General features: G+C 35.1%; 1 protein-coding gene across 10 annotated transcripts in view; it reads right to left on the bottom strand.

The window, feature by feature from the left end:
- LOC145681100 (uncharacterized) overlaps window positions 1-20665 on the bottom strand; it is a 1004875-nt gene that overhangs the window by 633478 nt on the left and 350732 nt on the right. For all 10 annotated transcript variants that reach the window (XM_081752504.1, XM_081752499.1, XM_081752503.1 and 7 more), the window contains one exon: window positions 7869-7983. In XM_081752504.1, coding sequence (XP_081608630.1) covers window positions 7869-7983 — 115 coding nt within the window. The remainder of the gene's footprint in view (window positions 1-7868; window positions 7984-20665) is intronic.

Genomic DNA, 20665 nt, shown 5'->3' on the forward strand with positions numbered 1-20665 from the left:
TTGTTAGCTGCTGATAGTTACTTCTTATCTAATTAATTCCACAACCTTTTCAATATGTTTAAAAAGAAAAAGTGTAAATTTGCACCTTTTTGTGAGAGATACAAAGGGAGAGAGAGAGAGAGAGAGAGAGAGAGAGAGAGAGAGAGAATGGAGAGGCTAAAAAATATACTTAGGGGAGCAACCTATCCAGAAATAAAAGGTGTCCCGTTTTTTCTAGTTGACGATTTGGTCACCCTACTCTAGACTATTTTTTCTGCGGCTCTCGGTTCACTCCGAGAAAATAAATATATTTTAAAGTATGAACAGCTTATTTTATTTATGAAAAGCAACAAGTTTGCAGCAAGATCCAGGTACCGAGACAAACTCTTTTCTACAAATCACAAGCAGTACAATATAGGCTGCGTTTCCGGAGATCCGAAAGCTGATTGCAAGGAAAAGATGACAGATGTCGGAAAAGAAATACAGAGTGTCCAATATACAATGCAACCCGGAGTTTGGGATAGTAGAACTTTTGAACTTGAAGTGATACACGAATGTATGCATGGACAAGGCTTCATTTTGGTATAAGAGAATAATGGTTATACCAAAATGAAGCCTTGTCCATGCATACATTTTTTAACTAGGAAGCAACGATTGAAGTACACTGGGAACCACACAGTGTTGCCAGATGTAACCGAAGGTGTTCCATTTAAAATGTTAAAGTTACCCCCCGTACCCCCTTATATATATAGTACGATCGCAACAATTGATGATTGAGACCATGAAATCACTGGACAATATTGAAACGGAATTATTTAGTTTAATGTTTCACGTGTATGCTCTTCAGATTAAAAATGAGACAATTAATAAGAGTAAATAAAAATTTAACTATTTTGTGTGTTCTGGTGGGAATAGAACCCGGAACCGCATACACCAACTCGATAGACCAACGAGAAGGGTTGAAAGCTAATATTTTATCTGAGGATAAAAAATTCTATTCACAATTATTTTCAGTACTTTATTACAGTCATTTATCTATAACAACAAAAATAACAAGCAATCTAAGTTTTACGTCCCATAGTTATGCCGAGTAGGGTAAAGGAGGCGGTGGTTATGAGAAATCAATGAAATGGTGGAATAAAGAAAGTGGGGGAAAACAGGAGAACCCCGAGAAACCCCCACACACGCTGTGTCCACCACAAATTTCACTTGGCGCGAGCTGGGATCGAACCAGGGACTATGCACCAGAGGTGACCGCTCTATATTTTTTAACTACCTGTCTTATTCTCTATTTCAATCACATTTCAGGACTTCTAAGATCGACAGGGACATGAATTCAGAAACATCGAGGATAATTAAAATTCTTCCCTTCCTACTACAGAGGGACTCGAAAACCTCACGATCGTCAGTCTAATAATTATGTCAATCGGCTCGGCTCGGTTCAACTGAGCGAACAGCTCGAACCGGCTCGGTTCGGCTCAGCTTAAGTGAGCCATCGGCTCGAGCCGGTTGTTCCGAGGAGCCATCGTCTCGGTTCGGCTCGGCTCAGGTGAGCCATTGGCTCGAGCGGCATGGTTGGAATAAACCATTGGATCGGCTCAGGTGAGCCATCAGCTCGAGGCTGCTCCGTTGGGGTGAGCCATTGGCTCGGCTCGGTTTGGTCCAACTTTGCCGAGGACTCGAGCCGGCTCGGTAGGGTGAGGTGTGGGCTCAGCTCACTTCTCGGTTCGGCTCTGTGGTGACTGAGTCTTGAGCCGAGCCGATGACAACACTACAGTCTTAACATTTCAGGCTGCTCAGCTACACCCACCGGCATCCACTGGGCCACTGCGGCCCCTAGCTTTGTAATAGTATGTAGTATGTAGTCTTCACCCTCGGAATCAGCTATCGAGTCACGGTGATTAAATTATACATATGTATTTTATTTATTTATTTACTAAAATATTTACGATACAGCCAAAAGATAATTATTTTTGTAAAACGTTTATTATTGTCATGAAGCAAAGAGTGAATATTCTACTTGGGTTTAGAACTATCGCTACTACACTTTTGGCATCCAATAGTTTATGTTCATTATTTCTGTCCCTTTTCTACAAATTAGTTGCAGAGACTATTCGGAGTAAATGTTTCATTTTAGAAATGTTTCATTAAAGTTTAGTCATATGTCAATTACCGTTTCAAATATTTATAAGTTTCCCCTTCCGGTTAGGATAATGATTAAAAATGAAGTTTCCTCTTTTTACAAAATTCTTGGTAATTGTAATACTTTATTTAAAGGATGTAATTCTGGATTATTTGGAAATATTCAAATAAACTAGAATGAAGACGATAATACTAAGGAACATTATTGGAACAAAACATTGCTGTTTACGAAATTGCCAGAATAAAGTTTTAAAAAGTAAAAAGGCAGCGTAGGGTATGGGATTCGAACTGGTGATCGTGGATAAAAGCAAAATACTAAAGGAGCGTGCGCTAACCGTCTACTCTACTAAGGTATGTTAAGGTTTATTCTCTTAGTAAATGCATATTAGAAAATCACTGCCACAAAGTGCCTGATCACTTTGCAAATTTTGTGGCTTATTTTCTTTTGTTTGTTTGTTTACGTATAAAATGTTTAATGTATATCATTATTAGAGCTGTGCAATATGTATAGCAACTAACATTATGAAAGATTTACGTTGTATTTCTAACCATAAAATTCTCTCTCTCTGCAAATTTCGCCGCGCATTTGCCACGCTTAGGAAAATGGAACTTAGAATTTAGCGATGAGTTTCGGAGATTTCTTTTATTAATTATAACTTCTTTATTCCTTAATTTTTTTACATATTATATATATATATATATATATATATATATATATATATATATATATATATATATATATATATAATATGTGGCTTCCTTTTTCTGTATATTTCTATGAAGACATTTAACATTTTCTATCATAAGAAAGAGTTATTTCTATTTTTGTAAATTTGAAAGACATGCGACAGAAATTCAGGACAGAAGTGTAGAAGAATTCTGGAATTCTTTTATTTATACTTCATTCCTAGACACAGATAAAACAACTTTCCTCCATTTTATTGTTTCTTTAAACAAATCACGTAATGACCCATACTTTTGGTTCGGTCTTACTTGTTAGCTTTCAACTTCATGCGTCTCGATTCTTATTTTTTCCTTTTCTACTTGTGCTGAAGAAATAAAAATGGTTCTGCGTGCGCGGGAATCCATCCATGGACTAGAAGTTCTTCAGACCACCTTGATATTTAATACTCGACGAGGGAGGGTGCCCAGGGCAGAGAAACTATTTCTTTGTTCAAGAGACATACGGACATTACTCTGGCTTCGTTACCTAGACCTGTGTGCGAATTTACACAACTAACTCGGTCTTCAAATTTACACGTGATTTTGCTAACAAATTATTATTAGCTTCAACACTATATGCAACGTTGATAAAGCATTAAAGGAATAACACAAATTACAAATAGTGATCGAATTTTCAACTCTAGTCACAAGGATTCTATTCAAGGTGTCACCTCACCTTCCTATCTAGCAAAAGACCTGGGTTCAATTCGCGGCAGAGACTCATGTGCTTCGGATTCCACGTTAATCAGTAGGTTCCATCCCATATAGCCTTGCTGCTGAAAAGGACGTTAAACTCAAAATCAACTCAACCTATCTAGAAGAAGAACGAAACAAAATTCATTAATGCTACCAGCTAACACATATTTATACTCCATTTCTTGTTCTCATAAAATAATAATTCTATCTCTCAATCCATAAATGTAATATTATTACATTGATGTGTAAGCCAGAAACAATCTGACAAAGTATATATCTTCTGTTCCTTTCAATAAGTTCGACTATGTGTCTTTTTCTTTCCTTCTTTTGTCAATCTTGTAATAATAATAATAATAATAATAATTGGACACTTTTTACCTCAGAAACTTGCGACATTTCTTACAGTGTAGAGCTCTGCCGACGACAACATACTGGACATTGTTTATAAACAGACCGAAAAACATTATTCGCTAACTTATTATCTATGGTTTGAACTGCAAGAAAATGATCATATTTCTTCGCGATAATGTGAATACAAAAGTGAAGTGTATTAATACACAATTTCCTTATTTCGAATGACTGGATAGTTTAAAGAAACTTCTATTATTGTGAAGAAAATAAAAAGTACGTCTTCAGGGGGAATCGATCTGAGGACCCCGTGAACTTGAGCCCACGGTGTTACCGATTACACAATTAAGACCTGCTTGCAAGGAAAGCGCTACATTGAGTGATTTGTCGAAAGAATACAAGCACTTTACATCGCATTGTATTTTTTTTCGTTTTTTCGTTTTTATTGCGTTCACTCTTTGTTTTTCGTAGAATGCAGGAGAAAGCAAATACATTTTTGTTACGATGCCCAGGAATACAGTTTTAACTGATCAGCAAATAGGAAGCTACTGGCGAAATGATGGGGCAATGTGTAGTATTTTATTTTCATAGCAGCAAGGGGCAAGATACTATCCCGCGGAAAACATGCATAAACTTTCTTGACAGAGAATACACTAACCGCTTATCCACAAGATAGCTCTTGACCCACTCGAGATACTGCATTTTACATATCTGGACTAATCTGTACATTTCAAGATTTTGTCAATTCAGCCTGGTAAATGCTGGATTAGTTTCCAGGAATCTTAATTCACAAGCATATCTTTCAGCAAAACAAAAAGAAAGATAAATCAATTATTTTGAAATATGGTAGCTGATGAATTAATAAAGTTGAATGAAACAAAGAATTTCGAGAACACACACACATACCGTTTATTCCAATGTAGTCCACAATCTCCACATAATAGGATTCAGGTTTTAACATGTAAATTTATATGAACATACTAGCAGTGCGCTACAGTTCTACGGAATCAATTTAAAACCTGTTTATATATGACGGCACATTGTAGTGCATTTATTCGCGAAAGAAAAGTTGATCTTAGAAAAATATAACGACTAAATACCTTCTCACAGAATACATTTTTTCTCTGTTTAAAAATATAGGAATTGTTTCCTAGAGTTCCATATATAAGAAACAACCGCTGAACCTGCCTTTTCTGTTGCGGTGTGTGATCGTAACATTGGAAGACATTTGGAGAAAAACACATCTGTCACATTACCCGTTGGAAGTGGAATTAGTGTAAACGAATCTTATGCAGATGCAGTACGCAAAAGTCGAAGTATGATAATGTCATGATTGTCAGCTAACATACTTTTTCCTAATGGAGTAATAGAAATCGCTCCGATATTTTAAAACATATAATACTCCAGTAACATATTAAATTACACGAGATATCATATCAATATACATGCTAAAAGAATCTATCAGAAGCAGAAATACCATAGGCCCATGTCAAACTGAATTCTAATAAAACTTTCTTTGTGTACATAATTTTATAAGAAAGTTATTCATTTCAATGCTTCATTTCGTTTTATGATATTTAAATATTTTTCCTATTCTACAATAATGTGTGTAGTGTCACTGTATGTGTACGTAACAGAGTGTATTATGTCAATCTGAGGTAAAATATTTGACGTACTTCCGGTCGCATAAGAGAACATGAGGCGTTCGGATAGTAAGGACGAACTCAATATTCACGTTCGAGCGATTATTATAGGAGACAATACTTTTTTTAAAAAAAGATTTTTTTCTACTTCCAAACTAAGGGTACTTTACTGGAGTGAAAATTTAAAAAATATATTACTTAGTCAAAACTGGCTCTAACATTTTATAAAAGCACAAGAACAATCCACTAATGGGCAAAAATAAGATTATCAAAATTAACTATCCAGTGAGAATACAGGAGAATAATTTAAAACAGGTTATCAACGAAGAGCAACTTATTTTCCCACTGGTTCAATTATTAGCGGGCGCAACTTTGGTGCACGGGAACCTGAGTTCGGTTCCCAATGAGCGAGGTGTGAAAATTAGAACGCATTACGGTTGTTCTGAAAGATTTACGTCCCACGATTATGCCAGCTAGACTAAAGGAGACGATGATTATGAGAAATGAATAAAATGGTGGAATGAAGAAAGTGGGAGGAAACGGAAGAGCCCCGAGAAAACCGACGCATACGGTGTTACAGTTGTTCGGGTTCCACCTTAAACTGTAGGTTGATGTCTCATATAGTTTCGCTGTTGAAAAGATCCAACCAACTAAATTATTTAAAGGAGAGCAACAGAAGTCACTAAAAAGCAAGAAGAAATAACATTATTAATTTTTCAGTTGGATTTCTCGTATGAAAAAAAAACAACATAAAAACACACTGGGCAAAGCGGCATGTATCAGCTTGATGCCCTTTGACTTCCTTCAGTGGCCAAAAATAGACAATATATGCATTTCTTTTAAATAGAGGTTGTATAATGTGGGAAAAGACAACACTTCTGTCCAACTCTCCTTAGAATTTCGTTATTTCTCTGATTCATGTTTATTGGTTAATATGAGTATTGGCTATTTCATGAAATTTATCTTGGTATTTTACAAGAATTTTTTTTCTAAACAGTTGCGTCCGAGAGAAGTATTGAGGCTACCTAGTTTCATGAATAACCCCACTTATTTAACTTCAACCTCCTTTAGCCTGTACACAATAGATATAGTATACAATTTGTTCAGAAACGTATTTACCAAATCAATACACTCACAAGATACGAGAACTTTGTCTATAAAACTCCTTCTTTTTCGTAAACGTTTCAAGTTAAATCAATGGACACTCTTATGCCCTTTCCTTCCAAAACTCAAATTATCTACTTTCCGCATTTGTCTGAGAAAACAATTTCATGTTTATTTATTTAACGAAGTTCTAGATACAACCTACGAGGCTAAGTTAACACTGGACTCAATCTAACACTTAGCAATAGCGATGGGAAAGGAACTAAAGAGAATCCGAGATGGGCATATATTAAGTATCATTGAGGCATTCATCGTAGAATGAATGTCTCGAACTGAAGAAAATTCCTGGAAATAACAAGATGACCGACTACCGAACTCAAACACGGAACATCTTTGCGAAGAAAGAACAGTAACCACTAGCCTACGCTTGCTCGGCTATATCAACAACTGACTGTAATTAAACAAACAAAGAGCTTTACAGAGAATGAAGTACAATCAAATGGTGAATATCGAAACTTCAGTTTGTACTGGCGCGCTTTGTCTTTTTGTGCTCGAAATTCTATGCAACTCATTATCGTGGTTGGTGGTAAGTACTTTGACAATGTAAAAATACAATTAGACAATACTCAGGATACAATAGTGAAGCGTCGTATTAATCTTATTTGTTAGTGCCAATTAAATTTCGCACACTCAACAGAGCGTTAGTCGTGGACTTACGACCGACTTAGATTACGACTGGTCGGTTACAAGTCGGCCTACTATACTCTACAGAATACAATATTTAGATGAATCCCCTGCCGACGATTTAGACTGCTGTTTCTATTCTATAATCTTAGTAACACTAGCTTTTCTATATTAGTAATATATATGTTATTGTTATTATCTTATTATCGTTATTACTTTTATATTATTTATTATTATTATCATTATTATTATTATTATTATTTATTGAGAACTATCGAAGCTAACCTTTGAAACCAGTCGTACGTGCGGGTGGGCGTAAGTCGATGACTAACTGTCTAAGTGCTATAAAATTCGAATAATAGGAGAAGAATTGTAAAAATATTATTAGAATGGTTTTTAAAAGCTCAAATTCAAACTCGTTATCTGAGCAAAATGCCTTTATCTAATTAATGGAAAATGCCTGTTGCATTCTGATGCATTAAGCTAATAATTTCAAAAATTGCCTGCATGTACTTCAAAATACGTAATAAAAGACAAAAGATTTCTTACCTCTTCGTGACTAGAAACGACTTGACTAGTGGGACTTTTTACCGCGCTATCAGCTCCCAAGTGCGTCACCTTCTCCTCGCCCAAGCCACACTTTTCCGCCACTGCCACCGTGGCACTGCAAGTAAGAGAAAAGAAACGAGTTTAGAAATAAAAATAAGTTTACAATATATTTTTTCCAACAATTTAGCATAAAGGTTTTTAAAGTTCCCAAGAATCGATTTACAATCAATATTAAAAAAACATTATAACCGGAAATAAAGCAAGCCTGCACAATAGTATATTGAGACGAAATATTAATTATTTTCCCCACTCTTGAATGGAATAGCCTGTAATAAGGTTTTCAAGCTTTTTTTTTTTTTTTTTTTTTTTCATCTTGACTACCTAGGTAAAGCCATACAGTACTCCTATGGCTGGTTTTCTCTGAATGCTGCATTTTCTCTTAAAGAATGACCAAGGCGTTTGTTATATGTTGGAGGCACATACTTCGGACAAAGCTAGCGTGGAGTCGTCGTAGTGTGATTTAGATTTACCATCAGGAAGTCCTTAGATCAAATCCCGGAGCCAGTTATTCAAACTGAAGTTCTTTCCCTGATATTCTCATGGTAGATACATGGATTGTATCTTACTTTCTGACAAAGATGTTTCATTCGTAGTTTTTTTAATTCCGCTATTACTGTTGTTACCTGTCAATTGCAAGTTGTCCTTCGAAAATACCATGTTTGTTGTTTATTATGTGTTTAAACGTTCACAATCTTTAATAACAAAAATAAAATACAAGAAGTGTGTTTATAGGTCAACGCAAAACACAACCATCGTAATTTCATATATAGTATTTAAAAATACATTTATTTCGAACCCACCGGAAACAAGTTATGTCGTAAGTACTATCGGAAATACATCATACTTAACCCATTAATGTAATGAATTCGTATTTGTCACTCATTTTTTATAATTCGGAAATATCTTACAGTAACCAAGAACTATAATTTATTTAAAGTATACAGTGGGGCCCTGAAATGCACAAGCAAGTGAAACATTTTATTTAGATTCGAAGTTTCCAACACCTTACTTTTGAAAATTTTCATCACCAACCAATAAGAGTAATTTTTAATCTTTAAGGGTAATTTGTGTTATTTTCATGATGTTTTGTTAAAACGAAAGTTATCCTGAAATAGGTATTTACTCAAGTTGAAGGTGGACTGACAAAGTTGTTCTTGATTGATATCAACCCTAAACAATATACGTTGTGAAACGCCAAAGAAAGCGCCATGTCTTATGTAAATCTGATAATTTCTTGCAAATGTATAGTTAATAATGCATTTTTAAAAGTGAATTCCTCCACTTTCCTTTTTACTGATTTCAAATTCGAAATGAAATGAAATATTTAAGTATTACGTCCCACAATTATGCCGGCTAAGGTAATGGAAGCGGTGATGATAAGAAATGAAGTGGGAGGCAGGCACGTAGCCAAGGGGAGTCCAGGGGGTCAGGATCCCCATTCGAAACCAAAAGTAAAAAAAATCGGAAGAATGGAACAAAAAGAAACTAGAAAAAGAAGAATGAGCGTTAAAAATAAGAAGCTACAGCAAGCTTTTGGTCACTCTTTCTTATGAGAAGATTTCTATTACTTGTAATACATGCTGGCGAATGAGCAGGATATCCTAGAAATGTCAGGCAATTTGAAATTTCTTGAGAAGTTACGAAATTCTGAGAATTTCTTCTAGTCAGCGAAATTAAGTTTCGAAAGCATAGTGCCGTTCTGTAACAGTATGGACATTTATCATAATATTTCGTCATCGCTTCTCTGCAGTATCAAACATGTTATTTCAGAAAGTTTCCTACTGTTCATTCAACCTGTCATTTAGAGTAGACAGTAGCTGACGGAATGTTGAAAACAAAACTGTTATGGGGAAATAAAGTTCTGTTAACATTTGATTCAACAGAGAAAGGAACGCACATATTGTAAAATATTTTACCAGACATTACTGAATATGTACTTTTTATAATAGTGGATAAGCACTCTTTATAATAGGGCATGGTTGAGGTCATAATTAAAAGAAAATTGTTATATTTGAATGAACAAAGGAAGGAACGTAAATATCGCAAAATCTTTTTCAATACTTTTTCTTCGTTTTTTACGTGAATTTCTTCAGCTTGTTTTTAATTTTTTACTAACATATCCTCATTTTATTGTCCTAACAAACTAATATATGTTGCCAGTAAAATAGTTTAGATTGATCGAGCTCCTAGTGTCATAACCACAGTATTTCATGTCACTCCCCCATTACGAAATTCTGGCTAAACGAACCAATATATGTTGAAAGTAAAATAGTTTAGAATGACGAGCCCCTGGTGTGATGACCACAGTATTTCATATCATGGCCCCCCCTATTACGAAATCCTGGCTACGTGCTTGGTGGGAGAAAACGGGAAACCCCAAGAAAACCCACGCACATGGCGAGTGTCCACCACAAAGTTCATTTGGCGTGAAATGGGATTGAACCAAGGACTCCATGCACTAGAGGTGAACGTTCTACCACTTAGCCACCGTGGTCCATTTCAAATTGAAGCGGCAGATGCCACTGAAAATCATCTAACAAAGCATGTGAGCTATTTCAATGAAAATCAGTTAATTAAATAAATATATTTGAGAGCATTTTTTTTTCAACATGGCGTAAATTGGATGCCTTGTCTATGCCTTGCCTATAATAAAGTAAGTCTTTAAATCTTAAACAATACATGCGCCAGGTTTAATAAAATCGAAGAAAAAGCTTATGAAATTCACCGGAATTTTTTTTTTATTCGAAATGGGGGGATTAACTTATTCCATCACTTTGGAGGGATTAGAACCTCAGCCAATAAGTAAATTCATAATTCAGTCTGATATCAATTCGAAATGACAGACTCGGTTGAGAACATTCGAAGGAAAAAAAAAATTGGAAATTAATAATTTCTCGAAAATACATAATAAAACATGGTTTTTCTTTGTTTCAAGATGTTCAAATTAGAGTAAAAGGGGGTAAATTGTGTCTAACAAGTAAAATAATTAAGTTGTAAATTTCAACGAAATATAATTTAAAAAGTAGGAGAGTATTTCATCAGTTTGTATTTAGCGAATCACCACCCCAAGTACGATTGCATGCCCTAGAAAATTTAAACTACTGTATATTGCATCAAAATCGAGTGATATTCTCGAAAGTTTAATGTGCTTAACACGTTTCCCATTTCAAAATTATTTGAATTCACTCTCTATGCTCTGATTAGTTTCAATCCCAAACAAAAATCATAAGACATAAACAAATACGTTGCTATGTTTAATTCTGCAACATTATGAGTACTAGAGTTTAACGAGTAATAATAATAATAATAATAATAATAATAATAATAATAATAATAATAATAATAATAATAATAATAATAATAATAATAATAATAATAATATGTCTAAAGATGAGACATATACCAACCAATACATTTCATGAACGAAGTGATATGAATAGGTGTAAAAGATAATGCATAGTTTGAGATACTTAAGAGGCCTCATCCCGGCGAAATTAAAATACCGCTAATTTTACAGTAACTATATGATACCACTACTCACTTTGCTGCTTTCGATTTCGAGCCATTTTGAAAATCAGTATTTATTTTCGCGTTTCTAAACGGCTGAAAACGGAAAGCCACTAGGTGACTTGTGATAACGGTACCTCACGCAAAATAATATTGTCTAGGGCGCTCTTGTTCCACGTTTCAATTATCTTTTATCTATTTGAAGATATTACATAATTACTGTAAAATTAGCGGTATTTTAATTTCGCCGGGATGAGGCCTCTTTAGTAAAAGGAATTTCTTTGTAAATCTAAAAATTGATACAGTACAAGAACCAGGCTACTTAGTGAAGTGAAACGGATACGGAAAAATACTCTCATTAAGCTCTTTAATGTGTCACTAGCAATATAGCATAGTGTAAGGAATATAGCTTGAAATTATTGTAAACTCAAACTTTAATTTTCGTTTAATTATAGCCTATTATTGTGTACATGATACTGCGCTAGTTGCAAAATCTGAAGAGAAAATCAATAAGATGTTAGAAAACTTGAGAAAGGGCTGTGAAGAATATGGAATGAAAATAAATTTGGGAACACAAAACCCATGGTGATTGGAACTAAGCAATTGTTGTCAAATATAGAAATAGTAGTAGGAAAATAGAACAGGTGACTAGTTTTCGATAGTGGGAAGTATCATTAGTGATGATATGAAGTGTGATCGTGAAATAAAGCAAGGATAGAAATGACAAAAGCCTTTAGGAGAAAGAAAGTATTATTTTGTGAGACCTTGAAGAAAGAGTTGAGAAACAGACTTATAAAATGCTTCGTGTGGATTATTGTTTTGTATGGGTCAGAAACATGGACGAAAACGATGAAAAACTATGAAACGCAGAAACGATGAAAAACGACTGGAAGCTTTCGAAATGTGGGTGTGGAGAAGAATGGAGGAAAGAATTCGCTGGGTCGAGCGGAAAACTAATGAGAGGGTCTTAGAAATGGTGAGGGAAAAAAGAACAATTATAGATATCATTAAGAAGAGGAAGAGAAACTCGTTGAGACATTGCGTAAGAAGAAATTGTATTGTGGCGGTTGTGCTATATGGTATGGTGGCAGGAAAGTGAGGGAAAATGTGAAGGAGACTACAATTAATGGACGATATCAAAACAGAGAAATCGTGCGTGAAGACGAAGTTAGCGGAAGAGCGTGGAGCATGGAAGCTTCTCAATTCCAGCAAGTGACCTGCCAATAATGACATAATACCGAAGATGATGATATTGTGCAAAGATGCAAACAAATGAAATCTTTCAGAGTAACGTCCCAGGATTATGCCTTTGAGGATAAGACTGATGATTGAGGCAGGTGAATGATTACAGAAGAATTGGAGGAATGAGATTGTGGAAGGAAACAGGAGAATTCAAAGAAAACCACAGATACAATTCGTGCAAAGATGCGACATACAGTGGCGGCTCTGGATGGAAGTCACATCAATAAAAATTAAAGTTTTCTTTCCTTAGTTTTAAGCGATAAATGTTTGATTTTTACATATGTGACTTCCCTTGAAAGCCACCACTGGAGATAACATTATTCTATAGACGACATTAACTTTAAGAAAATGGCATACTTCAAGGTAAATTCCAATGTATAGATTGAGAAAATTGTTCAAAGGTAATTTTTATGGCACTAAAAGCGATGTCATTCGTTGCCAGTAATAATTGGCAGCCTTTATGTTGCTGGAATCGATTGTTCCTTTGTGTACTATATACGTTCTACACTGTTAACTAGAAGATTGTATCTACTCTGTTTTCGTTCTTTGAACGATGACGCACATACTTCTAACAATTACACACACATTATTTATAAAAATTGGAAATTTTTTTTAAGTTTATATTTAAAAATCTTTCTATACATACTTTATTCATTCTTGCCACGTGGGGATGATTAGCAAACATTAAACGAAATATTCCACGTTGCATGAAATTCGAATATTATTTCCAACGAAAATTAAACATCAACATTATATTAAGTATGCAATAAAACTTCCCAGACAGCGGCGAATTTATCCTCTTTCACCCCACTACCTTTGACATTTCAACCCCAAGTAATGGAGATATCGGGAAGCCCCAAAAGAAAGCACGCATCACATTTAATCAAAATAGTTTTTGTTTCGAAGTTATACTGGAAAATTGTCATCATATTATGCATGTTAATTAACACACAATATCTGAAAAAAAAAATATCTGGATATGATCATCTTTACGCAGTGAGTACGGTATGTGTAGTATTCCTAATTCTATTTCCTTTAAAAATATTCCTTGGAACATTATAATTTTCAGTATTTCATATACTGCGAAGCACTGAGTAAAGCTGCTGTCTAGCATACCCTGTAATGGTCTAAGTTCTCATAGACAAATAACTTAGAACCTCCCTTCGGACACAATACCCATACATTATATACAGATATTGTAAATCTAGAGGTCTTAGTTTCTAAATTATTAATATTTTCTTTTGTATTATCTTTCTATTTTATTAATGTTTAGAAAAGTATAAAGAAGTATTATGAGAAAAGACGAACAATTTACAGTCGCTTTTGCTACTATTTATTTGATATGAATAATCATAGTATGGTGGTTGGATGGTACTTTCTCTTGGTCGTCCTCATTCGATTTACTATATAAAAGCTCAATTCATCTATTTAATGTGCACTTTTACTCCGACTCAGCGCAGTGCTGAAAACTAAAAATCAATTTAATGAAAGTTCTGAAACATTTCCGTAGGATTCATAGCAAGTACTGTCGATTTATACCTGCTAAAGACGGTAAAATTTAAAACTTACAGCAAAATATTTGCCAGCAAATAGCTATTAACGACGATGACGCCTTATATAGAAGTATTTCAGCTGTAATGAACGTCAGACTTTGTAGATGCCCACTATCCATTTGTGAAATTCATTGCAATTCTTAAAAATTTCTTTTACATTTTGAGTTTTCATCGACACTATCGTTTTCTATACTATAACACTGCTTGCAGTGATTTTCCGAGAATATCAATATACAGAGAATGAGTACTGTTAAAATACTAATAATCCGTATTGAGCACAATCAGAGATAAGAGCAGAGGGAAATATCAAGCTCCAGAGGGAAATTCTCTCCCGGATGACCCCCTGAAATCATCACTGACCACATACCAGTAATTTATCTTTCTAGACATTAAGCTTTGAAAACTTCTACTACAGGTGCGGTGGAAACATTTTTAAATATTCTTTTGTAGATTCATGAGCATCAGTCTTAAAGTCAGTAAAGCTTATAAATTAGTATGTACCAGATCATTTTAATTTCTACCAACTGAAATGACCAAAATAGGAAACGTACATGATATATTTAACACAAGTAATAAGATTCAGTAAACATAATTGCCATTTTATTCATTCAGTAACAGACTAATATTGAGAAAGATCATTAAATTAACAGTATCCATTAGGATAGACATGCGCGCCATCTCTTACTGGAAGTTTGAACTATTTGATGGTCAAGACCCAAGAGTACTTATGTGTCTTTCAGTTACAAACGCACGAAAGGACTTAGATGTGTAGTATTACATAATATACATTTCTGAGTAAAACTGGATATCTGCTTCTCTATTTGCTTCATCTTACGTGATTCAGTTGATGTAAACAAACACTAAAAACGTAGTCTAAGTGAAATGCCTAGATATCAGTTGCATTAAATGATTATATGACCCGCACTCATTTCTAGTTCATAAAATTAGTAACATATGCAGGAAAGAGTACCAATTGAAACATTCTTAATTAGACTGATTTGTACTTTCTTGACTTTTGTAAAACATTCTGGTGCACGTAATCCGTATGTATGGAATATCGAATTTTACGAGAGAAAGAAACTCCAACAAAAGACAAGACGTGACATAGAATGAAAATGAGGAATTGTTTCTTGAACTCGTTAAATAAAATTCGAATCTGTCTAGTGTAAATCTGTATAATTTTGAAGATTTCAGGAGAAAAATGACACTCTATTTGCCGCTTACAATGGTTACGATGAAAGACAATTATTATTACCAATTAGAAATTGATGGATTAACGAAAAATTAAATAAGAGAAAAAGTAGTCAAGCTTTTAAACACAAAGATATAACTGTTTCCTACAGTTGTGATTTTAGATCTTAGAAGTGGTTTCCTACCATTTTCGAAGGTTATCTAAAGAAAGTTTAGTGTCCTCCTAAAGCTATTAGAACTACAATTGTAGGTCCATTTTTCATGCAAACTCGACGGTTTTTGGTTTTTGCCTGTCAGTTTTTTTTTTTTTTAAATTGAAATCTTTCGATTCGTCGAGAGTGGTGAGTTTTGAGAAACTAAAGGTTTTGTTAATTTGTCTGTTATTTAAAGTTTCTTCTTAGACCAAGAAAGATATTTACTTTTAACATTAAACAACAGTTTTCTTTTTAATGGCAACTACGAAAGGCTTCTAGGTTCTCCTCATTGCACAAAGGCACAATACACTTGGTGCTGACCTTTTAAACTATGTATGTCAGAGAGAAACATTTCCCCAGCCTAGCTAGTTTGGTGGCAGAGCAAGAGAACCTTGCATTTTGGGGTGACCAAGGTTTTTTAATGTTTTCTTATAGATTTTGATGTGCTGAATCCAAAACTGCCGGGTGCAACGCTGGCACCCTTGAGCATTTCCCACAAAACTCTCTAACGATTTCCCCGTCCCCTTTTTATTAAAAAAAATCGTTGACTTCGGGAAAATTATATGTCACTTCTACAGTAGTTAACGTAGAATAAAAATTCAAACCTTGTTCTGCTTCTAATGAAACAGTCTTTCCAACCATGTTAATCTCTTGGGGCTGCAACGAACAGGAAAGGGAAATAAAATGGGATATTCTGGAAAATTCCCTCCCAAAGCATCTTTCAGCTCTTAATATCCAAGAGCCGTACCTCGAATCTCCATCCGGAAAGAAAATATTTTTATATTTTCATGAACTTTCGACACTAGCAAACAATGTTAGGAAGGGTATCGCCCTGGCACCCTTGAACATTTCCCACAAAACTCACAATTTCCCATCATTTGTATTTTACCATAAAATTATTGACTTCTGGGAAATTATCTGTAGCTTCTACAGTAATTAACGTAGAATAACGGTTCAGACCTTGTCATGCTTCTATTGGAACAGTCTTTCCAACTATGTTAATCACTTGGGGCTGCAATGAACAAGAAAGAGAAATAAAATGGGAAATTCCGGAAAATTCCCTCCCAAAGCATCTTTCAGCTCTTAAAGTACAAAAGGGATGGGGTGTATCACCTTCCGAGAGAAATATTTTTATGTTTTCATGAACTTTCTACACTAGTAAACAATATTAGAAAGGTTGCCACCTTGACCATTTCCCATTAAACTCATGATTTCCCATCATCTATATTAAAAATAATTCATTTCGGGAAATGTACCTTGAACTTGTATATAAATTAACAAAGAGCTTCATCCCTTTCTGCTTCTGTTCGAACATTCCTTCCAACGATATCGGCCCTTAGGGAAACATTTGCAATTTCGAGACATTTTTATTAAAGTTGAATGTAATGTATTTAGACTGTTCCAAAATTTTCTATTATCAGTAAAGTGTATTAATAAATTGTATGTTTAGAAAAATAAATATTCTTATAACTTTCTTCGATTTTATCATTTTGATTAAAATGTAGCACCTGTAATTCGAGAGGTTTCGCACCCCTAGAAAATGAATGTTCTAGTGGTATTCTAAAAGCCATACTTATCTGTAAAAAATGGTTATTCAAGATAAACTTACATAATGACTTAAGTATGTCATGTTTATTTGTAATATTATTCCTCACCACTTTCTTCACTCTCGTCAGCGTCGTTATGTGAGTACGTGTTTAGTTTGTTGTAGCATATACCATCAAAGCATTTACAGAACATTGTACAAGGTAGTTTACCTACGCAACTACATCTTGTTGAACAAGGTTTTTCTGACGAACAGGAACATTTGATGAGGTGAAGTACATCGGCAGGAGCTGGCTCAACATTTGGAGGAAGCATAACTGGCCTTAACGATTTGGTTGTTTCATCACGTGTCCATCCATAACAATTTGGATCAACATTTGGTGGGTCTGCCCTGTCTGCACTCAGCCAAATTAGCATTTGTAGATGTGCGCGCTTTACATTTAGTTTAAAAGCTTCCGACGTGGGTGGAAGAGAGCAAAGTAGCGGGGCTCTTGTGTGAGCAGATGCAGTTTTTTCTTCCAAACGTTAATACGAACTTCTATCGTAGACTTCACACTTGCTACACCATAGCACGCAGCTACAAAGCCAGTTGCTTCTTGTTCTATATCACTGGTTATCTCTTCCTGAGACCCCAATTTTTTCAAGCTAACTCCTTTTAACACTTGTTTAATGGCTGTTGATTTTCTTGTATTATAGCCCCCATATTCAGGAGTGACTTCAGGACTCCTAATGATCGACTTTAAAAACTCTAGATCTATTCTCTGTGCTCTGTACACTGAATAAACTTGAGATGCAAGTAATGCTAGAGTTGGCACTTTTTTTTCACTGAGAAATGTTGGGGAATTGGTGGCTATTTGGCCCTGTGTACCGGTGTACAGGCACTCTACTAGTCACACGTTCCTTCATTTCTTCCTTTGTGATGCCACAAATTTTGTTACTGTTGCAGCTCCCTGATTTCTTCACTTGAATTATCAGCAGAGCCATACTGTGAGTTTGACGTAGGCATTTTGAGATGAAATGGACGTGTCGAAGTTGTCACCAACAGCTTGCACAAATCCGTCTGTTGAGGGATTAAGTCCTTGCAAAGTTGGTGCTTTGCTGGCTTTTGCTGCAGCTGACGCTTTAAATCTTAGGGTCTCACTGTAACTACAAGTGATTCCAAACTTACAGAATTCGTCAATGAGACGTTTGCTGTTCAGGAGCATAGCAAGAGCAATCTGGAGAGTAGTTGGCTGCTTTGTCAATGCTGCAGTTACGATATTTCCAATGAGTATTGCAGATAGCTCAGGAATTCCAAGCATCTCTAATAGGGAAAGTAAAGTTTCACTAACATTATTTTTGATATTGTCTTCAGAGAGGGTAGTTTCGTAACTTTTCAATCTATCAGTAGGCTTCTTCACTTCATTCATTATCTTTGTACTTAGTTCTTTTATTGTTTCTCCATCATCATCATCATCTTCGGTAATATTCATGGCAAGAACAGCTTGATTTTTAAAGGCAAGAATGCTGGATACACCAGGAGAGGACAATACTAGAAGGTCTTTACCTATTCTTTCCTAAACATTTCTTATAATTGCAAGACGATCAGTTCTACTTGATCCACCGTTCTGTTGATAAAGATGGTAAACTTCGATGGAGTTCCAAATACGAGAGGTGTCCTCTTTTAAAGCTGCCGTGACTGCGTTGATTCCATCTCCGTCACTTCCTTTATTTATGCTGCGTTTCAGTGAACAAATTTTAGCTGACTTACTGTGCAAGAATTGATTGTAACAGTCTTTGTGGTAGCGAGCGGCTGCCGCATGTAGATCACCAACAGCTCCATTTACAAGCACTCGAACAGCTTCGGATAATTCGTCATTTCTAACATAACATATTTTGAGGATGGCTTCTTGAATAGTCGGTTGTCCTGGACGATCGACCGTTCTAAGAAGGTGATATCTGCGCCATCAACTTGGATTTTTTTGGATCAGGATCGGAACAGATCTCTCCACAGAATAGACAGTCAGTACAAAAATTGAAAGTTTTTGGGTCTGATCTTCTAATCCGTTTTACCTGTGGTTCAGAGGAGGTTGAAGTAGACTGCTCTTTGGCTCTCTTGATATACCACTGCGAAGTATATGTTGATGCACAGTCCTTATGAAAGTATACTGGCACATTTTCCTCAAGAGAAATAAACCGTCCTTCACGTGTAAGACTACTTGCCAACATAATTGATCGAACTCGAGCTGGTCCTCCAGTTATAAGCCGCTCTTGTGTTTTTCTGACAGGTGAAAATGCACTTCTTTTCTTCCGCCATGTTTAAAAAGTGCACTATGAAACACTACTTTGAAACATGTTAACACATATAAAACAGTAACAGTTTATTCACTTTTCACTAGTCAGTTGTAAACTCACCCACATGTTCAGTAAAAACTGTTATGTTTATGTGATGGCTGCTACCTGTAGATATATAAAAAGATTGAATTAATACATGAAGGAACGTTAGAATTAATAACGATAAAAAGATAAAAGGAAATTTAAACATTAAAATCCATGAACTTTTACCAGAAATCGTAAATTGAACTTAAAATGTTAAAAACAAAAGCGAATACAAGTACTAAATATATCCTACTGCCCAAATTATATGAGGAAGATAATTGTACAGTCACGAACCTTAATAAATGGAGGCTGAAGCCATTATTTCTTATGGCTCCAACCTCCATTTATTAATGTTCGTGACTGTACAATCTACTGTGCTACATATCAATTCTATAAATGTAAATTCCTTTTAAATTTTAATTATTCAAGTGTATCGCACGGTTACAGTTCACGGGTGTACGGTTATTTTCAAATGTAGAAAGTTCATGAAAATATAAAAATATTTCTTTCAGAAGGAGATACACCCCATCCCTTTTGTACTTTAAGGGCTGAAAGACGCTTTGGGAGGGAATTTTCCGGAATTTCCATTTTATTTCCCTTTCCTGTTCGTCTTAGCCCAAGTGATTAACATAGTTTGGAAAGAGTGTTCCAATAGAAGCATGACAAGGTCTGAACCGTTATTCTACGTTAATTACTGTAAGAAGTTACAGATAATTTCCCAGAAGTCAATAATTTTTTGGTAAAATACAAATGATAGGAAATTGTGAGTTTTGTGGGAAATGTTCCAAGGGTGCCAGCCCTTCCTAATATGTTTGCTAGTGTCGAAAGTTCATGAAAATATAAAAATATTTCTTTCGGATGGAGATTCGAGGTACGGCTCTTGAATATTAAGAGCTGAAAGATGCTTTGGGAGGGAATTTTCCAGAATTTCCCATTTTATTTTCCTTTCCTGTTCGTTGCAGCCCAAGTGATTAACATAGTTGGAAAGAGTGTTCCAATAGAAGCATAACAAGGTCTGACCGTTATTCTACGTTAATACTGTAGAAGTTACAGATAATTTCCCTGAAGTCACGATTTTTTAATAAAAAGAGGAAGGGAAATCGTTAGTGAGTTTGTGGAAATGCTCAAGGGTGCCAGCGTTGCACCC

This window comes from Thermobia domestica, chromosome 3 (assembly GCF_964235325.1).
Source record: "Thermobia domestica chromosome 3, izTheDome1.hap1.1, whole genome shotgun sequence".
Taxonomy (NCBI): Eukaryota; Metazoa; Arthropoda; class Insecta; order Zygentoma; family Lepismatidae; genus Thermobia; species Thermobia domestica.